This window comes from Nanorana parkeri, unplaced genomic scaffold (assembly GCF_000935625.1).
Source record: "Nanorana parkeri isolate BGI_ZX_2015 unplaced genomic scaffold, ASM93562v1 scaffold601, whole genome shotgun sequence".
Taxonomy (NCBI): domain Eukaryota; kingdom Metazoa; phylum Chordata; class Amphibia; order Anura; family Dicroglossidae; genus Nanorana; species Nanorana parkeri.
This window is the reverse complement of record NW_017306869.1, coordinates 173,633-190,235: the sequence shown is the minus strand read 5'-3', so window position 1 is coordinate 190,235 and position 16,603 is coordinate 173,633. Positions and strand designations below refer to the sequence as shown.

Here is a 16,603-nt window from a genome sequence, read left to right as displayed (position 1 = left end):
AGCGGCAAAGATTGGCGTCACAGTCGGGCAGGTGAATAATCATCATGTTATTTTACAGGATGACTTTAGTGTTATTTCTGCATGTTAGTGACACAGCCTCAAGCGCTTCCATCTTTCCTTGACATATTACCAAAGAAGGAATAGTTATTTTCCAGGGCAGGTGCACTATATCTAGACCTTAGATAAACATGTAAAACAGATCAGTTTGCCACAAACAATCCTGTATTTTACACTCCAGGCTCTGCTTCCAGTTTCAGTGTTACACACTGGTTGCATTTCACTGCTCCTTCTTACAATATAATTAATAACAATGCACTACCTGTGTGGCTGATATCTTATTCAACTGTTGAATATCTAAACCCAAGAACAAAAATGTAATCTACTGCAGCCCTTAAAGTAGAACTATGAGGTGAGTGATTTTCACTCACCTCATAGTTCTAGCCGACCTGTGTCAATGAAACTGTCACAGGCCGGCACAGTAGATCGGGAAGTGAGCGAACACATACCGGCGTTCGCTCACCTCTCGATCCTTTCACGGCAGAGAGCCGTGACAGGGGAGGGGCTGAATTCCACCATCCTCCAGCGCTGACTGGCGGCACGGATGGGGGAGGGGGCAGGTACAGCTGGCTCTACAGAGCCAGCTGTCACTCACACAGCTGGGCGGCTCCAGATATAATTGTCGGGATCTGTTTCAGCTGCGGCGTCTCAGTATACCGCGAGCTGTAGCTCGCGGTATACTGAGCTTAGGGTGACAGGAGGATGCTAATTTGTGTCCTCCCGTTACCCTAAGGAGAACTATGGGGAAAAGCCCTAACCCCATAGTTCTCCTTTAAATGTGGCTGTATTAGATTAAATTTATTCCTTTCACCTTCATTAACTTCCTGTCCTAGGGTGACAATGCTGACTTTATGTTCTTGGGTTTGGTTATGCTTTAGTTTCATATGGGAAATAACTTTAACGTAAACACTACAATAACAAATCAAAATATACTATACTTTCCCTCTTAATATCCGATAGGCAGTGTAATCCCAGTAACTGCAAATCAATATAACCTATGGAAAAAATTAATAGAGCTTAAAGTTATAATCCCATAAACCAACTAACCCTGGTCATCATATAATTGTGCAGACTGTTAACAAAATGCATGAGCTTGACTCGAAGAAGGAACATGCGATGAATTTGCTGTTGTTTTGGCTCGGCTTCTGGTAAGAGATGGGACAGAATTTGCTGCTCACTGCCCAAGTCTTCTTTCGGGGGTTCCTTCTCAGCTGCACTCACCAGTTCTAGCAAGAAAATATTCAGAAAGTAAACTCAAGATTTTTTAATACAACAGATAACCAGTAAAAGGGCTTACATGCAGAGCTTCATAATAGTGTAGCTTCTTTACAGCGATCTCCAAAATATAGTGCCCAACCAAGCACTTATAAAAATAATTAAGCAGCACTACTGCAAATCAAATCTTAACCCTTGCAGTCCAAGGGTGCGCACGTTGTCTAGGGAGCCAACACAGTTATACTCAAACTATTATTTATACAATGCACAGTATTTATAAAACTAGGCATGATACTACAGCAGCCAGTAAATGTGATCTCTTCAATGCTGGGATTAAGTTGTTATACTGAGGCCTACCATGAAACACAGCTTTCATAAGTGACAGAATATCCTATCATTTGTAATTGCTATGAATAAAGAAAGCAAGGAAATAATAAAGAGAGCTTACCATTAAAGTGTAAGACATCCAAGCTGTACTTTGCCCATTTTATTAACAGTAACAACAAAAATATCTGATTATAGATCTTCTGACATTCTGAGCTGATAACAATATCTACAGGCCAGGGTACCTAGGACAGAGCAAGAGTGGTGCAAAATTACATAAGTATAAAAGAAAAGTAAACTTTATATAGCTTCAATAAAAATAATTGTATCCTTCATTATTCTATGTACAAATGCATAGATGCAATCTTACTAATCATGCTCACCTTATAACTCAGTACAAGACCATCTAATGTATTCACTGGAAGCTTCTTTTTAACCAATTCAACATTTTCAAAGAAAATGGATAATCTAGGTTCAAGAAAAAAACAAAACAAATGCATGTGAGGATTAACTTAGGAACCATTGCCTAGATTCACATTTTCTAAAAGAAGGAATCCACGAAAACATGGTAATCCTAATAGCACAGTCCAGTACTGATAGTGCAATTAAAAAAAAGTATCTAACGGTTACATATTCAGGGCAAGCTTTTTTTTGAGGTCTACCCCCCTTCTTCTTGGTCCACACAGTACTAATACACAAAGGTTTAGCAAAATGTTAGGAAAAGACCTGAGAAAATGGGGATTTTCTATTTGTCAGCTCAGAAAATTTCGGAACGGAAATATTAGTTGTTATATATGTCTACAAAGGTCTTACATTCTTCCCAAACATCAAACTAGATCATACATAGTTATTCTATGATATGGAGGATTTCATCAGGAGACTGAGGCTCAATACAAAACTCCACAGTAACAATAGCAATTCTATGGTAATGAAATGTGACAAGAAGGAAAAGAGGAGTAACTTTGCACCTCCAGTAGCACGTAAACCTGCACTGGACACATATTAACAGCTTCAGCTTGCGAGTTAAATCCTTGATTTCCACCCAAAAGAAACATTTTCATATAATCTTTCAGCACTGGAGGGAAAGACTGGAAAGAGTGGAACAATATGGGCATCATATTTAAACAAGCAGAGAAAGGACTAAAGTAGTCGTGATAAAAACAAATATATACAAGACATATACAAGAATATACTGTAAAATCCTTTTATCCGAGTCCACTGAGGGACACAGCTCTGAACAGTTCCGATATGTAGGGTTATGCTTCTACCTCCCAGAGAAATGGACAATAAGCAAAAAAAATTACAAGCCTACCACTTTAAGGACATAACCCCCTCCTACCATTACAACTGCCAGTTGTAGTAAGCAGTATGAAAGTTAGTGAGTGGAGAGAGCAGTGTCCCTCAATGGATTCTGAGAAAAGGGTTTTACGGTAAGAACAAAATCTTATTATTTTCTCTATCGTCCATTGAGGGACACAGCTCTGCAGAATTATGAGATGTAGGGATGTTTAAAAGCAGTCCAAAACAGAAGGGCACCATAACAACTAGAAGAACCAGCTCACATACTCAAAACAGCCACCTGAAGAATTTTTCAATCAAAACTAACATCAGAAGAGGCAGAAATATCAACTTTATCAAAAAAACTTAGCAAAAGTGTGAACCGAAGACCAAGTTGCGGCTTGACATTTGAATAACAGAAGCTTGATTCTGAAATGCCCTAATAGAATGAACAGAAACAAGAAAAGGAGGAACCTTATCCCACAACGTATAAGTTTGAATGACTAGCTGACAAATCCACTTAGAAATCACAGATCTAGAAGCTGAGCAACCTTTTCTAGGACCTTCAGGTAGAACAAATGAAGAATTCAAACGCCTAAAGATAAACTCTAACAGCCCTCACAACATTCAAATAATGATTAGAAATGTCCTTAGGATGAACAGGAGTTGGACAAAGAGATGGTAAAACAGTGACTTCATTTAAATGAAAGGTTGAAACCACCTTGGGTAAAAAGGTAACCTGCGGTCTTAGAACAACCTTGTCCTTATGAAGAACCAAACAGGTTTCTCTACAAAACAAAAGCAGACAAGTTGGAAACCCTTCTAGCCGAGGTAATAGGCATAAGAAGGGCAACCTTTTTGAATAACAAAAGACTAAAAAAAAAAAAACTAAAAAAAAACACTCGGATAGGTTCAAAAGGATGTTTCTGTAGAACAGATAAAACCAATGTAAAATCTTATAGAGGAAGAAGAGACCTAACTAGGAAACATACTTGGAGCACCTCCGAATCAAAATACGAACCAAAGAATTAGAAGCAAGAGGCAGATATCTGACCCTTTATAGTACTTGGATCTAAACGTTAATTTACCCCAGGTTGAAGGAAAGACAAAATTGTCAATATAGAAAAAGCATGTGGGAAAGACCCCAAGGACTCACACCAATGAAAATAAACCTTCTACGTAGGGTGATAAATCTTAGGAGCAGATCTACGAGCATTAAGCATTAGTCAGAATAACAAAATCTGAAATTCCTTTCAACACTTGGGTTTCAGCAGCCAGACAGTTAAAGCCAGTGACCGAGAAGCAGGGTGGAAGATTAGACCCTGATACAACTGATCTGGCCAATCTGGAAAAAGCAAAGGATCAAATCGCTGGAATTCCTTCATGTTCTGAAGCAGGCGAGGCAATCGCGTCAGCAAAGGAAAGACATACATTAGTGTGTACCGATCCCACAGAGCTACTAAGGCATCCACCACATCTGCCATTGGATCCCTTGCTTTGGACAGAAATCTGTCCACCTTTTTGTTGTGATGAGAAGTCAGAAGATTCACATAGAGCATTCCCCAGCAGTTGTCGAAACACCTCTGGATGGACAGACCATTCACCTGGATCCTCCCTGGTTCGTCCTCCCTGCCGGCTGCCTCCCTCCCCGTTGTGGTTTTTGGGGTCCCCCGCTCATCTGGGGGAGCTGGGACCACAGCAAATGACATCAGGATAGAGAGCGGGGATAAGAGCAGACATTCTCTGGTCTGCTTTGTGTCAACAGTGAGACAGGAATATGATGGAAAAGGCTTGTTGCACTCCTTACCGGAAAGTCCCGTAATCAGGGAAGGGTGCTCGGAATGACTGCGGATGGGGCCGCCAACTGCACACCATATGAGAAATGTCACCAGCACACAAGTTCCTTCAAGGATAATCAATTGTGGGTTTTTTGAAAACTCATGTCAAAAACACAAGCGCTTTTGGGGCCTCACAGGGTCCCTTCATCAGGCATAGCAATAATGTATTCACAGCGCTCCTGTCTCAGCTGTCACAGAAGATTGAACTCCTGTACTGGAGGTGACAGGTTCCACAAAGAGAGCTTGTAACATCCAAATGCTGTAGCACAGGGGCTTGTTAGCTCCTGTGTGATACCAATAAGTGGGGGGGAAAAAAACGAAAATTTTTAAAAAAAGGAAAAAAAAAAAAAAAATACATTAAAAAAATGACCGTATATCTTGCTCCATAAGACGCACTTTTTATCCCCAAAAGGAGGGGGGAAATGTGCCTGCGTCTTATGGAGCGAATGCCTATTGCCCAACGCCCGGGACATGCAGTTCCGGGCGCCGGTCGAGTAGTTTTTTTGTACATTCAGCCCTGCTCCTGACAAGCAGAGCTGAATGTACAGTGGGAGCCGCTGCTCGTTTAATACAAGTGATCTAATTAGATCACTTGTATTAAATCGAGCGGCCGCGATCGTGTCCGCCCTGCCCTGGTTTTCCACGGCATAGGAGCTCACCATAGGGCCCCTTGAGCAGACGAAGAACGTCGTACTTTGTCTGCTCCGTGTGATTACTGAGACCGTGGCGCTGTAATCACAGCGCCACCTGTCTCAGCGGTCACTGAACTGCAGCTGCTATCACAGAATCACAGAATGCCTGTCACAGAATGCCAGCGTCCTATGGACCGGAGCGCCTTATAGAGCGCAAAATACGGTATATAAAAAAGTAAAAGATAAATAACAATTTAAAAAAGTAAAAAAATTAAAAAAGTGATAAAGTAAATAATGATAAAATAAGGTAAAAATGCATGCGTAGGGCATTATGTGTGTGAGTTCCCGCTATACTTATCTTTCGGCAAATGGTCCTTCCGCTCCACCGATATGGGTGTACCATCTGTACCCCATAATATCATCCAGTGCAGCCCTGCGCCATGGATTTTGAATTTCGCTCGCAAATTGCGAGCACTCGTTGGTCAGCGTGGCCACCTGACACACACACACGAGAAAAACAAGTGCGTCATCAAATCAAAGTCCTGGCCTCTTTAAATTTCCTGAAGCGGCAGGAAATGTACATAAAATCAGTCAAACTCCAAAAAAGCAACCAATCCAAGTAAAAAAAAAAAAAAAAGGGAGTGAAAACACTCAAAAATAATAAACCAGAAAAAAAGACACCCATTCTTCTGAGGACACTAAGTGAAAGTGGCAGGTGTGAGGTCGGAGGGGTTATGTCCTTAAAGTGGTAGGCTTTTAATTTTCTTGCCTAGTGTTCATTTCTCCTGGAGGCAGCAGCATAACCCTACATCTCACAGTTTTTCAACTTTGTCCCCCAATGGACGATAAAGAAAGTGGATTATGATCTATCCCCATGATTTTACTCAACAACTAAAAGGTCTCAATAAAGCACTACCATCTCACCTACCTTCAGAACTTAATACAATTCTGAATAGTCCAGAAATTAGGATCTTCTAAATGCTGCCCGAGATCCACAAGGCAGGAAATCCAGGCATACCAATCATAACAGGCTTGAACACAGCAACAGGGCGACAGCAACATTATTAAGGGCGACAGCAACATTACTAACAAACTGTTTATGGTTAGCTCCGTAACAAAGACCAGAGGGCACAACCAAAAATTGGTGGAAAAAAATTTTCAACACACAGGGCGCAAGGGGTTCTTCAAAGTCAGAGCGGTTAAGGTCTGGAACTCGCTGCCGCAGGAAGTGATCTCGGCTAAGAGCGTGGAATCATTGAAGAAACTGCTGGACGAGTTCCTCGGAGACCATAACATACAGGGGTACAGGTATGCCTAAGAGCAAAATCCCACATTCACTAATACACACGCACACACCTGCTCAAACATAAATGCATACACACAATAGGTTGGACTTGATGGACTTATGTCTTTATTCAACCTCAAATACTATGCAACTATGTAACACACTGCTATGTGCTGAAGCTGTTAGTCAGCAATATTGCTAGTTTCCTACAAGATATAGCCAATTTCTTAAACAAGCTCGACAATATACAGTAATTACCACCAAATACAATTGCAGTGACTGTGGATGTAAAATCTCTAAACGGCAAACCCCTCACAAGGGTGGGATTGCTGCATGTTACAGATTCTTATCATTCTCACCAAAATACATTCCTGAAGATGTTACACAACTCATTGAATTCATTCTAACACACAACTATTTCACTTTTGATAATTACATTTATCTTCAGGAGTAAAATAGTACCACAAAATGCCAACTTATTTATGGCAGTCCTGGAGGACACGTTTTCTAACAGTGAACAAAAAAAAGCCATATATAAGAATTTCCAATTCTTGTAAAAGCACACTGGGTCCAGTACCAGCTGTGTGCAAAAACACAGACTACTATCAACACATTTTTGTTCCATACCTTGCGCTGTCCTCTGGGTACCGCTGACTCACTGCTTCCTGTAGCTGTACATTCAGAAAAACAACATTCTGCCATGGTTCCTTCTCTCTGATCTTATCAAATATGGAGGTGTAAAAGTCATACATTGTATCCCCGGCTTCAAGAAGGAAGAAGTTTCTCATTGACTTCAAATATTCTACCAGTCTAAAATAGAAAACAAATCTAATTATAAAAAGGAAAAATGACCTCAAACATCCTGCCATCATTGAAGGCAGAGATCTGTTTAACTATATGGTAATAATCCAGTGATGCAATCTCAGTTTAAAAGGAGAACTATGGTCTAACCGTTTTTGGCCATAGTTCTCTTCAGGGTCACAGGAGGACATATACTAATATCCTCCAGTGACCCAAAACTCAGTATATAGCGGGCTATTGCCCGGTATAAGGTGAGAGCACAGACCCGCGCCGCAGCCGGGACAGATCCCGACAATACTGTCGAAATCCACCCCGCTGGCTGATTGACAGCTCTAGCCCGCCCGTTCCTCTAGTCAGTCACCGTTCTCTGCAGGAAGAAGATCAGGAAGTCAGCAATCGGCGGTGTGTGTTTGCTGACTTTCCGATCAATAGAGCCGAGGTGTGACAGCTTGAGTGTCACAGGTCGGCTTGAATTATGAGGATGAGTGTTTTTCACTCACCCCATAATTCTCCTTTAAGGACCGTAATTAGAGGTAATTTATATTATACAATCCATAAAGACAATGACATTATTAAGTTCATGAAAGTTTAACATTTTCATTTTCTCATTATATATTATATAATATATTCTGGATGTAACCACTTACTTATAATCTTCTTTTAGGGTTTTCATGAGGTTTCCACAGCACTCCAGATACTGCTTGTCAATGTGTGGGTAGAGGCATGACCGAAGGGTTAGTTCAAATGACTGGCAAGTAACAGATTCTGAGGACCTATCCACACTGACATCTTCACAGGTAAATGTCTCTAGGAAGTCACTCTGTTCCAGATATAACCTTCAAGAGAAACATCACATGCCGAGCACAGCAGAATTAACTATACTATAGGATTTTTATCAGATTTTAGCATTCATGTAATAAAATGCACTGGAAATATGAATTTAACCGGTTAATATGTACAAGGGCTCCAATTTAATTTACAGTGGTTTCACAAACCATCCTTATTTCTATTTTAAATAAGGCTTAGAAAGAGACTTTGGCTGGCAGCCAATCACCTGGCTTGAAAAAAAAAAATTCACTCTCAATAAATGATTTCACACATTTGTAATGTTTATAATAAATATATCCTTATTGTACAAAAAAAATTAACAGAGGACCAAGTGTATGTTTCAATTAATTAGCAAGAGCGATTTCAAATCTGCGGACAATAGAAAAAGGACCTGATAAAGAATAGCGAGTTAGAAAGTTGGCATAATTGAAGTGGAAAAAAATGAAGCACAGTCCATGTTGGAAGCTCTGTAAAGACGAAGGGAAAAATTAAGGTTTCATTCACACAAGGCTATCTGGAATTCCTGCAGCAGGAATCCCAGGTGTCTCCTTCAGATGCGGCTACTGTGCTTGTTGAAATAAATGACAGGGAGACAGTGGCCGCATCTGCAATTGGCAGTCTGCAAGTAATCGTACAGATGATACGATTACATTCGGTTTGGAATAGAGGACTTTCACTGGATGCATTTGTCCTGTTATTTCCAACTCCCTCCTGATAATCCTAGCTCCTGGCCTCACTTCACTACTTAGTGACTCACTTCATCAGTGGTACTTTAATATAAGAGCAAACATCATAATGGGCGTGACATTGAGCTAACTACCAATTAAATGTAGGGTGTGCATATCCTTTAAATCTGACTATTTCAAATGCAGAGTACAGAAAATGCTCATACACTAGATACCATCCTATTTGGTCTTACCTTGCAAAATTGATAGCCAGCAGTGGATCGTGTACATCATTCAGTTCTAAGTGTTTAGCCACTATTGACTGCATTTTTATTAGACTCTGCTTATTAACTTGCTGCTCCGTAATGCTGTCTGGTGCCAAGTCTTTCCCATGCTGGAGACGAGATTGCACAGATTCCAAGAACAATGTGTACAAGCTCTTCCTATCTGCATCTGGATCATCGAAAAAGAAAAGTGACAAACCAAATTAAGAACAAAACATTTTAGTATTACACTAATTTCTCTATTAGGGATGCAACAGAACAGCATATTAGGTTTAAGTCAAAGAAAATCATTTTCGGATTCTTGACTTTTAAAACAAACCTTAGGATTAGGGAAACAGACAGACAATCTTCCATGAAACAGAGCTTTTAACATGTGTGCAAAATTGGCTCTGGCAACAAAAGAGTTAAATCATCTCCTTCCTACCTCTTGAGTCTTGCTGTTGGGAAGATTTACACTTCAGATTCTTCAGCAGCTGCATGGACTTTCCTGCCATGATGATCTGCTTGAGAACAGGTCTTAGGAAAGAAACCATTGTGTGCTGCCTGCTGGCTGGGGCCTGGTCACTACCTGAGCTGGCACTGGCATTGTCACTCATTTTATCTTCATTCTCTGTTTTTTCAGATACACTGTATAAGGTGTATGTTGCATACCAAAAATCACGGTGATTCACTGGAACATCTTTATTTCTACATAAAAGCAGAAGACAAAGATGAAAGACAAGTTATTACAAATATGTAACCACCATAAAAACAAAGAGTTAAAATCCCATCTCTTACTCCCTAGATACTTTCTCCACAAGACTTTACATGCTTGACTCTCTAGCATTTTTATTTATGATACAAGGCATATGCAATCCTTTGGCTATGTGGAGTCCTCAACACAGATGCCAGAGGACTGAACTCAAAACATGAAGATCTGCTATCTTAAAGGGAATATCTTGAAAGGTTATTTATGGCCAACCAGTAATCCCCCAAAATCTAAATGTTTTGCTTTAATTGTTCCTGAGAAATTGTTGAGTACATCCTGGCATGTAACTGTGCCTAGGCACCCATCTATCTACAGTCTAAGATCATTTAAGACATATCCCTCCCACTCCTGTCTTTATGCTGCGCCTTAGGACCTGCAGTATAAGAATCTCCCTCCTTTTACTTCATTATGTGGCTCTGTGCTTTCTCCATCTCTACTGCTGGTTCTTGAACAATCCTCTACCAGTCTTCAGTTTATTGGGTCATCATTCATCGAAAGGGCAGGTCTAAGCCTGGCACCCAGATATGTGCAGCACATATACATGTACTTACCGCTGAATAATGAATTCCTTTGCTGGATCGAAAAGGTGTCCATGAACAATCCATTCATCCACTATTTCTAAATAGGGTCTCACAGTTTCAACCCACAGAAAAAATAAGAGCGACACCTAAAAGGTAAATAAACAAAAGGTATAACTAAAAATAAAAAATTGTATGTAGTTTATTGTCAAGGTGTTTTCTTTTGCTGTACTTCAAACTAGGAAATCCTTTTTTTCCTGGGGAAAGATGGATGTGGGGACATATTATTTGGAATCCCCACCCCCAAATTACAGTGAGACTCATTAGCTAGAACCCACATGATGGAGTACATACTTCCCTTTTCTAAGAGAAAGAGAACAAAGAATCAGTGCCATCACACATAAAATAAAAAATGGACATTTCTATGTGCAATAAGGAATGCTTCTGACTACTGGAAATGCTCATTACCACACGATGCTCTTCCAAATATCTAGTTGTCAAATTGAGGCAAGGACTGGTCCATTACAGAACTTGATCAGACTAAAAATGCATACAGTCCTGACTCTGAAAAGGAGAGAGGAAGTGGGGAGTGTTCCTCTCAGTTATTCAGATTGATGGGTATAATCTCAACACCTGCTATTGAACATACTCATTACACCGGCTATTCACAGCATAGCAAGCAAGGTAAAAAAATATGATGCTGAATTCTCACAACTGCCATCTTATGGCTGCAAGAGGTTAATATAAAACGTTCATAAGACTAATTTTATATTCACCTGCCTATCATGTTATAAAAATGTATAGAGCAGAGATGCAAGAGTCTAGTCTCTTGAGTATAGGAAAAGGCAGTGCTATTGGCATTAATGCTGCACTACACATCCATTCACTTGTGCACCTTCCATAATATCCCTGTATGTTTCAGGCCCATTTCTAACAGAATTGTACGACATAGAATAATTGCTTATACATGTTATGTAACATGTTGTGGCCCTGACCGGCGGTTTCTGTACCTGGGATAGGCAGTATCAGGCAGCGGGACAGTATATAAGCTTGTGAAAAAGCAGAGTTGGATCAAGTAAAGGGATGGAGCAGGAAAACCAAGCCAAGCTAATAAGAGCAATGAGGTATCTACATAGTGTTGGCCAGTAAAATGTAAAGAGGCAGCAGAACAGATCTCTGCTTTTGCCTATTAAATAACACTGCCCTGTGCTGCCAAGATACCAAGTAGTTTTCCCATGTTAAACTCCATCATGACATAGCTAATCAGTCTTCTTTGATGGTCAATTACCTACCGTTTGTTCAGATGCCTCTCCTACATTGTCGTACTCCAAAATGGCTTTATACAGCGTATTAAGAAGATGAGAGGCTCTCACGACATTTCGGGTGTCAGGAGGCACTTCTGCTATACCTGTGCTGAAAACCTTATGCAACACTTTCAGCTGTGCTAGCCGAGGAGCCAACTTGTCAACAACCATTGCCAATGTGACAGTTTTGTCTAAAGAGAGGAGAGATTTGTTACACTAGTGTGCAAATGTACTATAAAATGTTGAGCATCAAAGCAAACATCTAGCTTACCTTTGTTAATTATGCATTTCTCAATCTCTGTTAGCTCTTCCTTAAAACTCATGAAGTACTTGTACAGTGCCCACATGAAGGCTTGGTAAGTTCGGAATGGAGCCTCAGCACCTTTTTTGGTGGTAGGTAGAGTTCCTGGCAATGGGTTCTCAGAACAGTGACCTGTAACCTCATCCATAAACTTCTGCAGCCTAAATACTACTTGCCCATATGCTGCTATTTGCTCAAGAACAGACCTAAGACAGTTCTGGGAACAAGAATGCGGGGACAAAATTAATGTATTTTACGGTGTAACCCTAAGATATTTTACAATAAAACATTTGGAGTAAAAATAGTAGGGATGCACCAAACTTTTAGCCATCAAAACATGGTACAAAATGCCGAAAGTACCATGGCGGCCGAAAAGTTAGTGCATCTCTAGGCTTCCCTTCTCCCCACTGGATGCTGGTTTGTGTTCCCTCTGATTATTATTACATATTATTTATATAGCACCAACAGTTTGCACAGCGCTATACAATATAAGGAAGACATTACAATCACAATACAATTCAAGACAAGATGGTAAGGAGGGCCCGTTTCTTTCCCCCACCTGTGTCAGCAGAGGCAGCAGGGATCCGAGGGGACACAAACAGACGTTCAGTGCGCAGATAAACTTTCAGAAGACCAAGGCACAGGGAGGTGCAGGAAGGATACAGCTCAGGATGCCAAGTGGTGAGGGAGAGGAGTCAGCAGTCACAGGAGGCCGAGCTCTCCTGCCGCACCGCTCAGCCTTTTGTGACAGGTGAGTCAGGATGGGAGAGCACAGAGATGCAAGATTGAGAGCGGCTTACAATCGCTCAGTGATTATGACTGATCGCTGAGTGTTTGTAGATAACTGAAAGCATAGTATGCTTACTGTGTCCCCAGTTATGAGTGAACAGGAATACATCACTTCGTGTTCATTCATGATTGTGAACATACTAACTCAGTATATAGGCTTCCTGTTCACTCATAACAGAGGCTGCAGAAAAAGATTGAGGACTCTGTGTCCTCAATCTGTTTTTCTAGTCTAAAAACGGAAATATCAAGAGTCTGTTTAGACCCCTGACAAGTAAAAAAAAAATAAAAAATAAATAAAACAAAAATAAGTTAAAAATAAAGTTAAAATAATTCAAAAAGGTTGGTAAAAAAAAAAAAAAAAAAACTTTTTAATTTTTGGTTTCGGTCTAAAAACTCAATTTTGGTGCATACCTAAAAAATACAAGACCTCATAACACCAAAATGTGTTGTGGGATTACAAGACTTTACGGTGGGCTATCGTGAGAAGGATTTGCAACCAAAAGAATATACATTGAAGTGAAATCACAATACAAAATTGCATATATGTCAGCGCTCGTAAAACAAGCGAATGCAGCGTTCTTTTAGGTGCATTTAACCTGCATAAGAAAAGCCTCTAAGAGGCTTCTGAGCTAATAGAGATAATGTATAAACCAATGGAAGAAATAAAATGGAGATGCCACTCACATCAACCATTTAGGTGTCACACTTTATATTTCTCACAAAAACTCACAGGTTGCTACTTTTGGGTATACAATGAATCTCAAACACCACTTTACAAATGGTAAAGAGTGAGCAATAGAAACTAACAAAACTGCACAGAATCGAAGAGAATAATACATATATTTTGCTTCTAACCGTAGGGGAATCTGACAGAGGAAAATCTGAAAACTCTGGGGGACCTTTGTTTTGGTGATTAACATTAACTCTGAAAAGCAAACTCAACAGAAATATTTTGGATGACCTGCTTACAGAAAACCAAAAGGTATTTTAGGAAATAAGATCACAATCATCAGTAAATGGTTTTTAATAAGGCTGGATTACCCACAGGTATCCAAGCCATAAGCCTTGGGCCCAGAGGAAATGAGGGAGCCAAGTCCTTTCTATTGATTAAACTACCTTTATATATGTATTACATTGTATATTACATTATTGAAGCCATCCTGAACACAGAGAGCTTCAATTTGCTTATAGCACATTGACACCTCTTTTTGTGTTGTTTTTCTTAAATTAATTTATGTATTACTTTTTGTTAATAGCTCTCATCAACGGCTTTTAAACCGCTGATAACAGCTATTTTTTTTACAGGGCACAGTCAGGGAAACATGGTAAAGCAACCATGAGCTTATAGCAGAACAGTAAAAGCCACCGTCGTAAGGCTTACTGACGTGATCAGCTGGAAGCAATTGTGTTCCGCCATAGCCTTACGTCGGTGGCAGTGCAAGGGTTAATGGTACCTAGGACAAATATATAATCAGCTGACAATACATATATATTTAGCACCAAGACTGAAAATAGGGGACCCAAAGCTAAGTTCCAAAACTGCATTTTGCATCTGGTGGCTGAAAATTGGAATGTAACAATATAGTAAATGACTTGGATTGTTAGCATACATGCGTCATATGTGTCACAATGATGTCATTCCTCACAGTGACCTTCCCGTCATTTAACTGAAAGATGAACAGTTTTTTCACACCTGAAAGTAACCTAAAAACAAAAAACATATTATAGGACTCGTAAATGTGACCCAAAGAAAAAGGTTAAAAACATTGTATTCATTTTTTTATTTGGATAGTGGACGTTTTAGAAGACAGTATTGTCTACTCCTAGAAGGAAAAGCAAAAACTAGCCTTGCAAGATTTGCTGAACAAATTAATGTCTATAAGAACTTTGTCATTTTACTTACATGAAACTACCTGCATATTTAGAAGGTCTTTTTATGTAGAAAGCATACGGATAATAGCTAATGTATCTAAATAAACTTGCCTAGATATGTACAGTATGTGTGTGCAACAGTGATAAGGCATTTATTTGCATGCTCCACAAGCTGTGAATGGCTCAACATTGTATTGCAGCGTTAAAAAAATGTGATGTTGCTAAGAAAAAAAAAAAGACGAATACAAAAATGTAATAAATATTTTCCCTATTTTTTTTGCTAAGGAGCACCTTTTTCAACTTACCAGAGAGCCTCACGAATCACTTGGGTTTCAGTAACAAATGTTTTTTCTTCATGTGTATATAGCGGATCTGAAGTGTATAAATGCTGATCCCTATAATAACAAATTACAAGTTCATTAAGCCTTTGCACTAGAAAACTGATTTGTTTAGTCATTTCAACCTCTATGATGAAAACATATTAGATTAACTTACTTTCCAGAAGAAAATACTGCTCCATTCACTCTCGTGCTGTCAATGTCTAAAGGCCTAGGCACGTGATCTCTTGGGTAAGGAAAGATCAGCCAATCTGAACTCGTCTTCCTAGAGATCAAATGGCCAAGCACCTAGGCCTTCAGAAATCTGTTGTGGACCAAAAAGATCCTAGAGAAGCATTATCTAGCCAGAAAGATAGGAATGTTAGCCCTTCTAATAATGGTTATTTATCCATCCAAGCAAGAGTGTTAACATAGTTTTATGGTAATATTAGAGTACAAGTCTACTTCACATGTGTGTGCCATAGTCAGCTTTTACAATTACACTATGAAATGTTGGGAAATAGGCATAAAAAAAAAAAAATCTTACCAGACAGCTGCCAGATTAGAATGCAAGTGTAAGCTGTGTGAAAATCTACTTGCTCTTGAGGTCCAGTACTGATGAACGACATGCTGTTCCAGCCAGGTTCGGGCATCTGGTTCACCAACTAGAAGGATAAAAATATATCTATTCATACTAAAATCTCTGATGGAAAGTACTAAGTGCAAAAAAAAAAACCAGTATGGCAAAGAGCAGTAATAATACACAAAATGCAATAGTACATAGCAACTATTTAGAAATTAACTCAACTAATACGACTATTGTAAATGGATATCTGATTGTCTATAGATATTATCAGCCTTTCTTCCCCCATTGGTCTCTCTCCTCTTCCAGATTAGTAGTGTTTAGTGACAAGACTGAATCTTACTATCGCCCTCCTCTATTATTTGACTTGAAATTATCTACAAGGAAAAAAGTAAATAAATCACTTTCCTTTGGAAAATGATATAATAAATGTTCCCTGCAAATAAATAAATGTTCCCTGCAAATATACATGGTACCATGGTACACTACTCCCATTCAGTGATCTCTGCTTTGTTTAAAGCTATACTATCCTTGTGAACTGAAGGTCTGTGGGGACCCTCTTCCCCCAAATGGCAGGATCTAACATTTCCATAATATGTAGCGGTCCGTTATTGTATACTGTCACATATGAGGCACGTCGGCCCTTGTGACTCATTAGTTATTATTAGTAATTAAGCTTGACAAAAATGTAGGAGATAAGACCCCACACACGTACATATATACAAAGACCTGAAATGAATTTCTGTATGCCAATGCCCTCCATACAATACCCTCAATTCAAGCCTCACTAAATCTGTATATATAATATATATAACAGATTTAGTGAGGCTTGAATTGAAGGCACCTTGACTGTCATGTTATTTGAACCTCATGTAGAGTGACATACCAATATATATATATATATATATATACACACACACACACACACACACAGGTATGTCACTTTACATGAGGTTCAAATAAC

The 16,603-nt window shown here is 39.5% G+C and overlaps 1 protein-coding gene across 1 annotated transcript in view; it reads right to left on the bottom strand.

Annotated features, from left to right (window-relative positions):
* Nucleotides 1–16,603, bottom strand: part of TUBGCP5 (tubulin gamma complex associated protein 5) — a 43,425-nt gene that overhangs the window by 10,542 nt on the left and 16,280 nt on the right. Inside the window, exons 8-20 of the mRNA XM_018562811.1 lie at nt 15,604–15,721; nt 15,045–15,134; nt 14,478–14,571; nt 12,049–12,295; nt 11,766–11,968; nt 10,507–10,622; nt 9,632–9,894; nt 9,178–9,376; nt 8,078–8,266; nt 7,257–7,439; nt 1,980–2,064; nt 1,721–1,841; nt 1,105–1,283 (exon numbers count right to left, since the gene is read on the bottom strand). Coding sequence (XP_018418313.1) covers nt 1,105–1,283; nt 1,721–1,841; nt 1,980–2,064; nt 7,257–7,439; nt 8,078–8,266; nt 9,178–9,376; nt 9,632–9,894; nt 10,507–10,622; nt 11,766–11,968; nt 12,049–12,295; nt 14,478–14,571; nt 15,045–15,134; nt 15,604–15,721 — 2,087 coding nt within the window. The remainder of the gene's footprint in view (nt 1–1,104; nt 1,284–1,720; nt 1,842–1,979; nt 2,065–7,256; nt 7,440–8,077; nt 8,267–9,177; nt 9,377–9,631; nt 9,895–10,506; nt 10,623–11,765; nt 11,969–12,048; nt 12,296–14,477; nt 14,572–15,044; nt 15,135–15,603; nt 15,722–16,603) is intronic.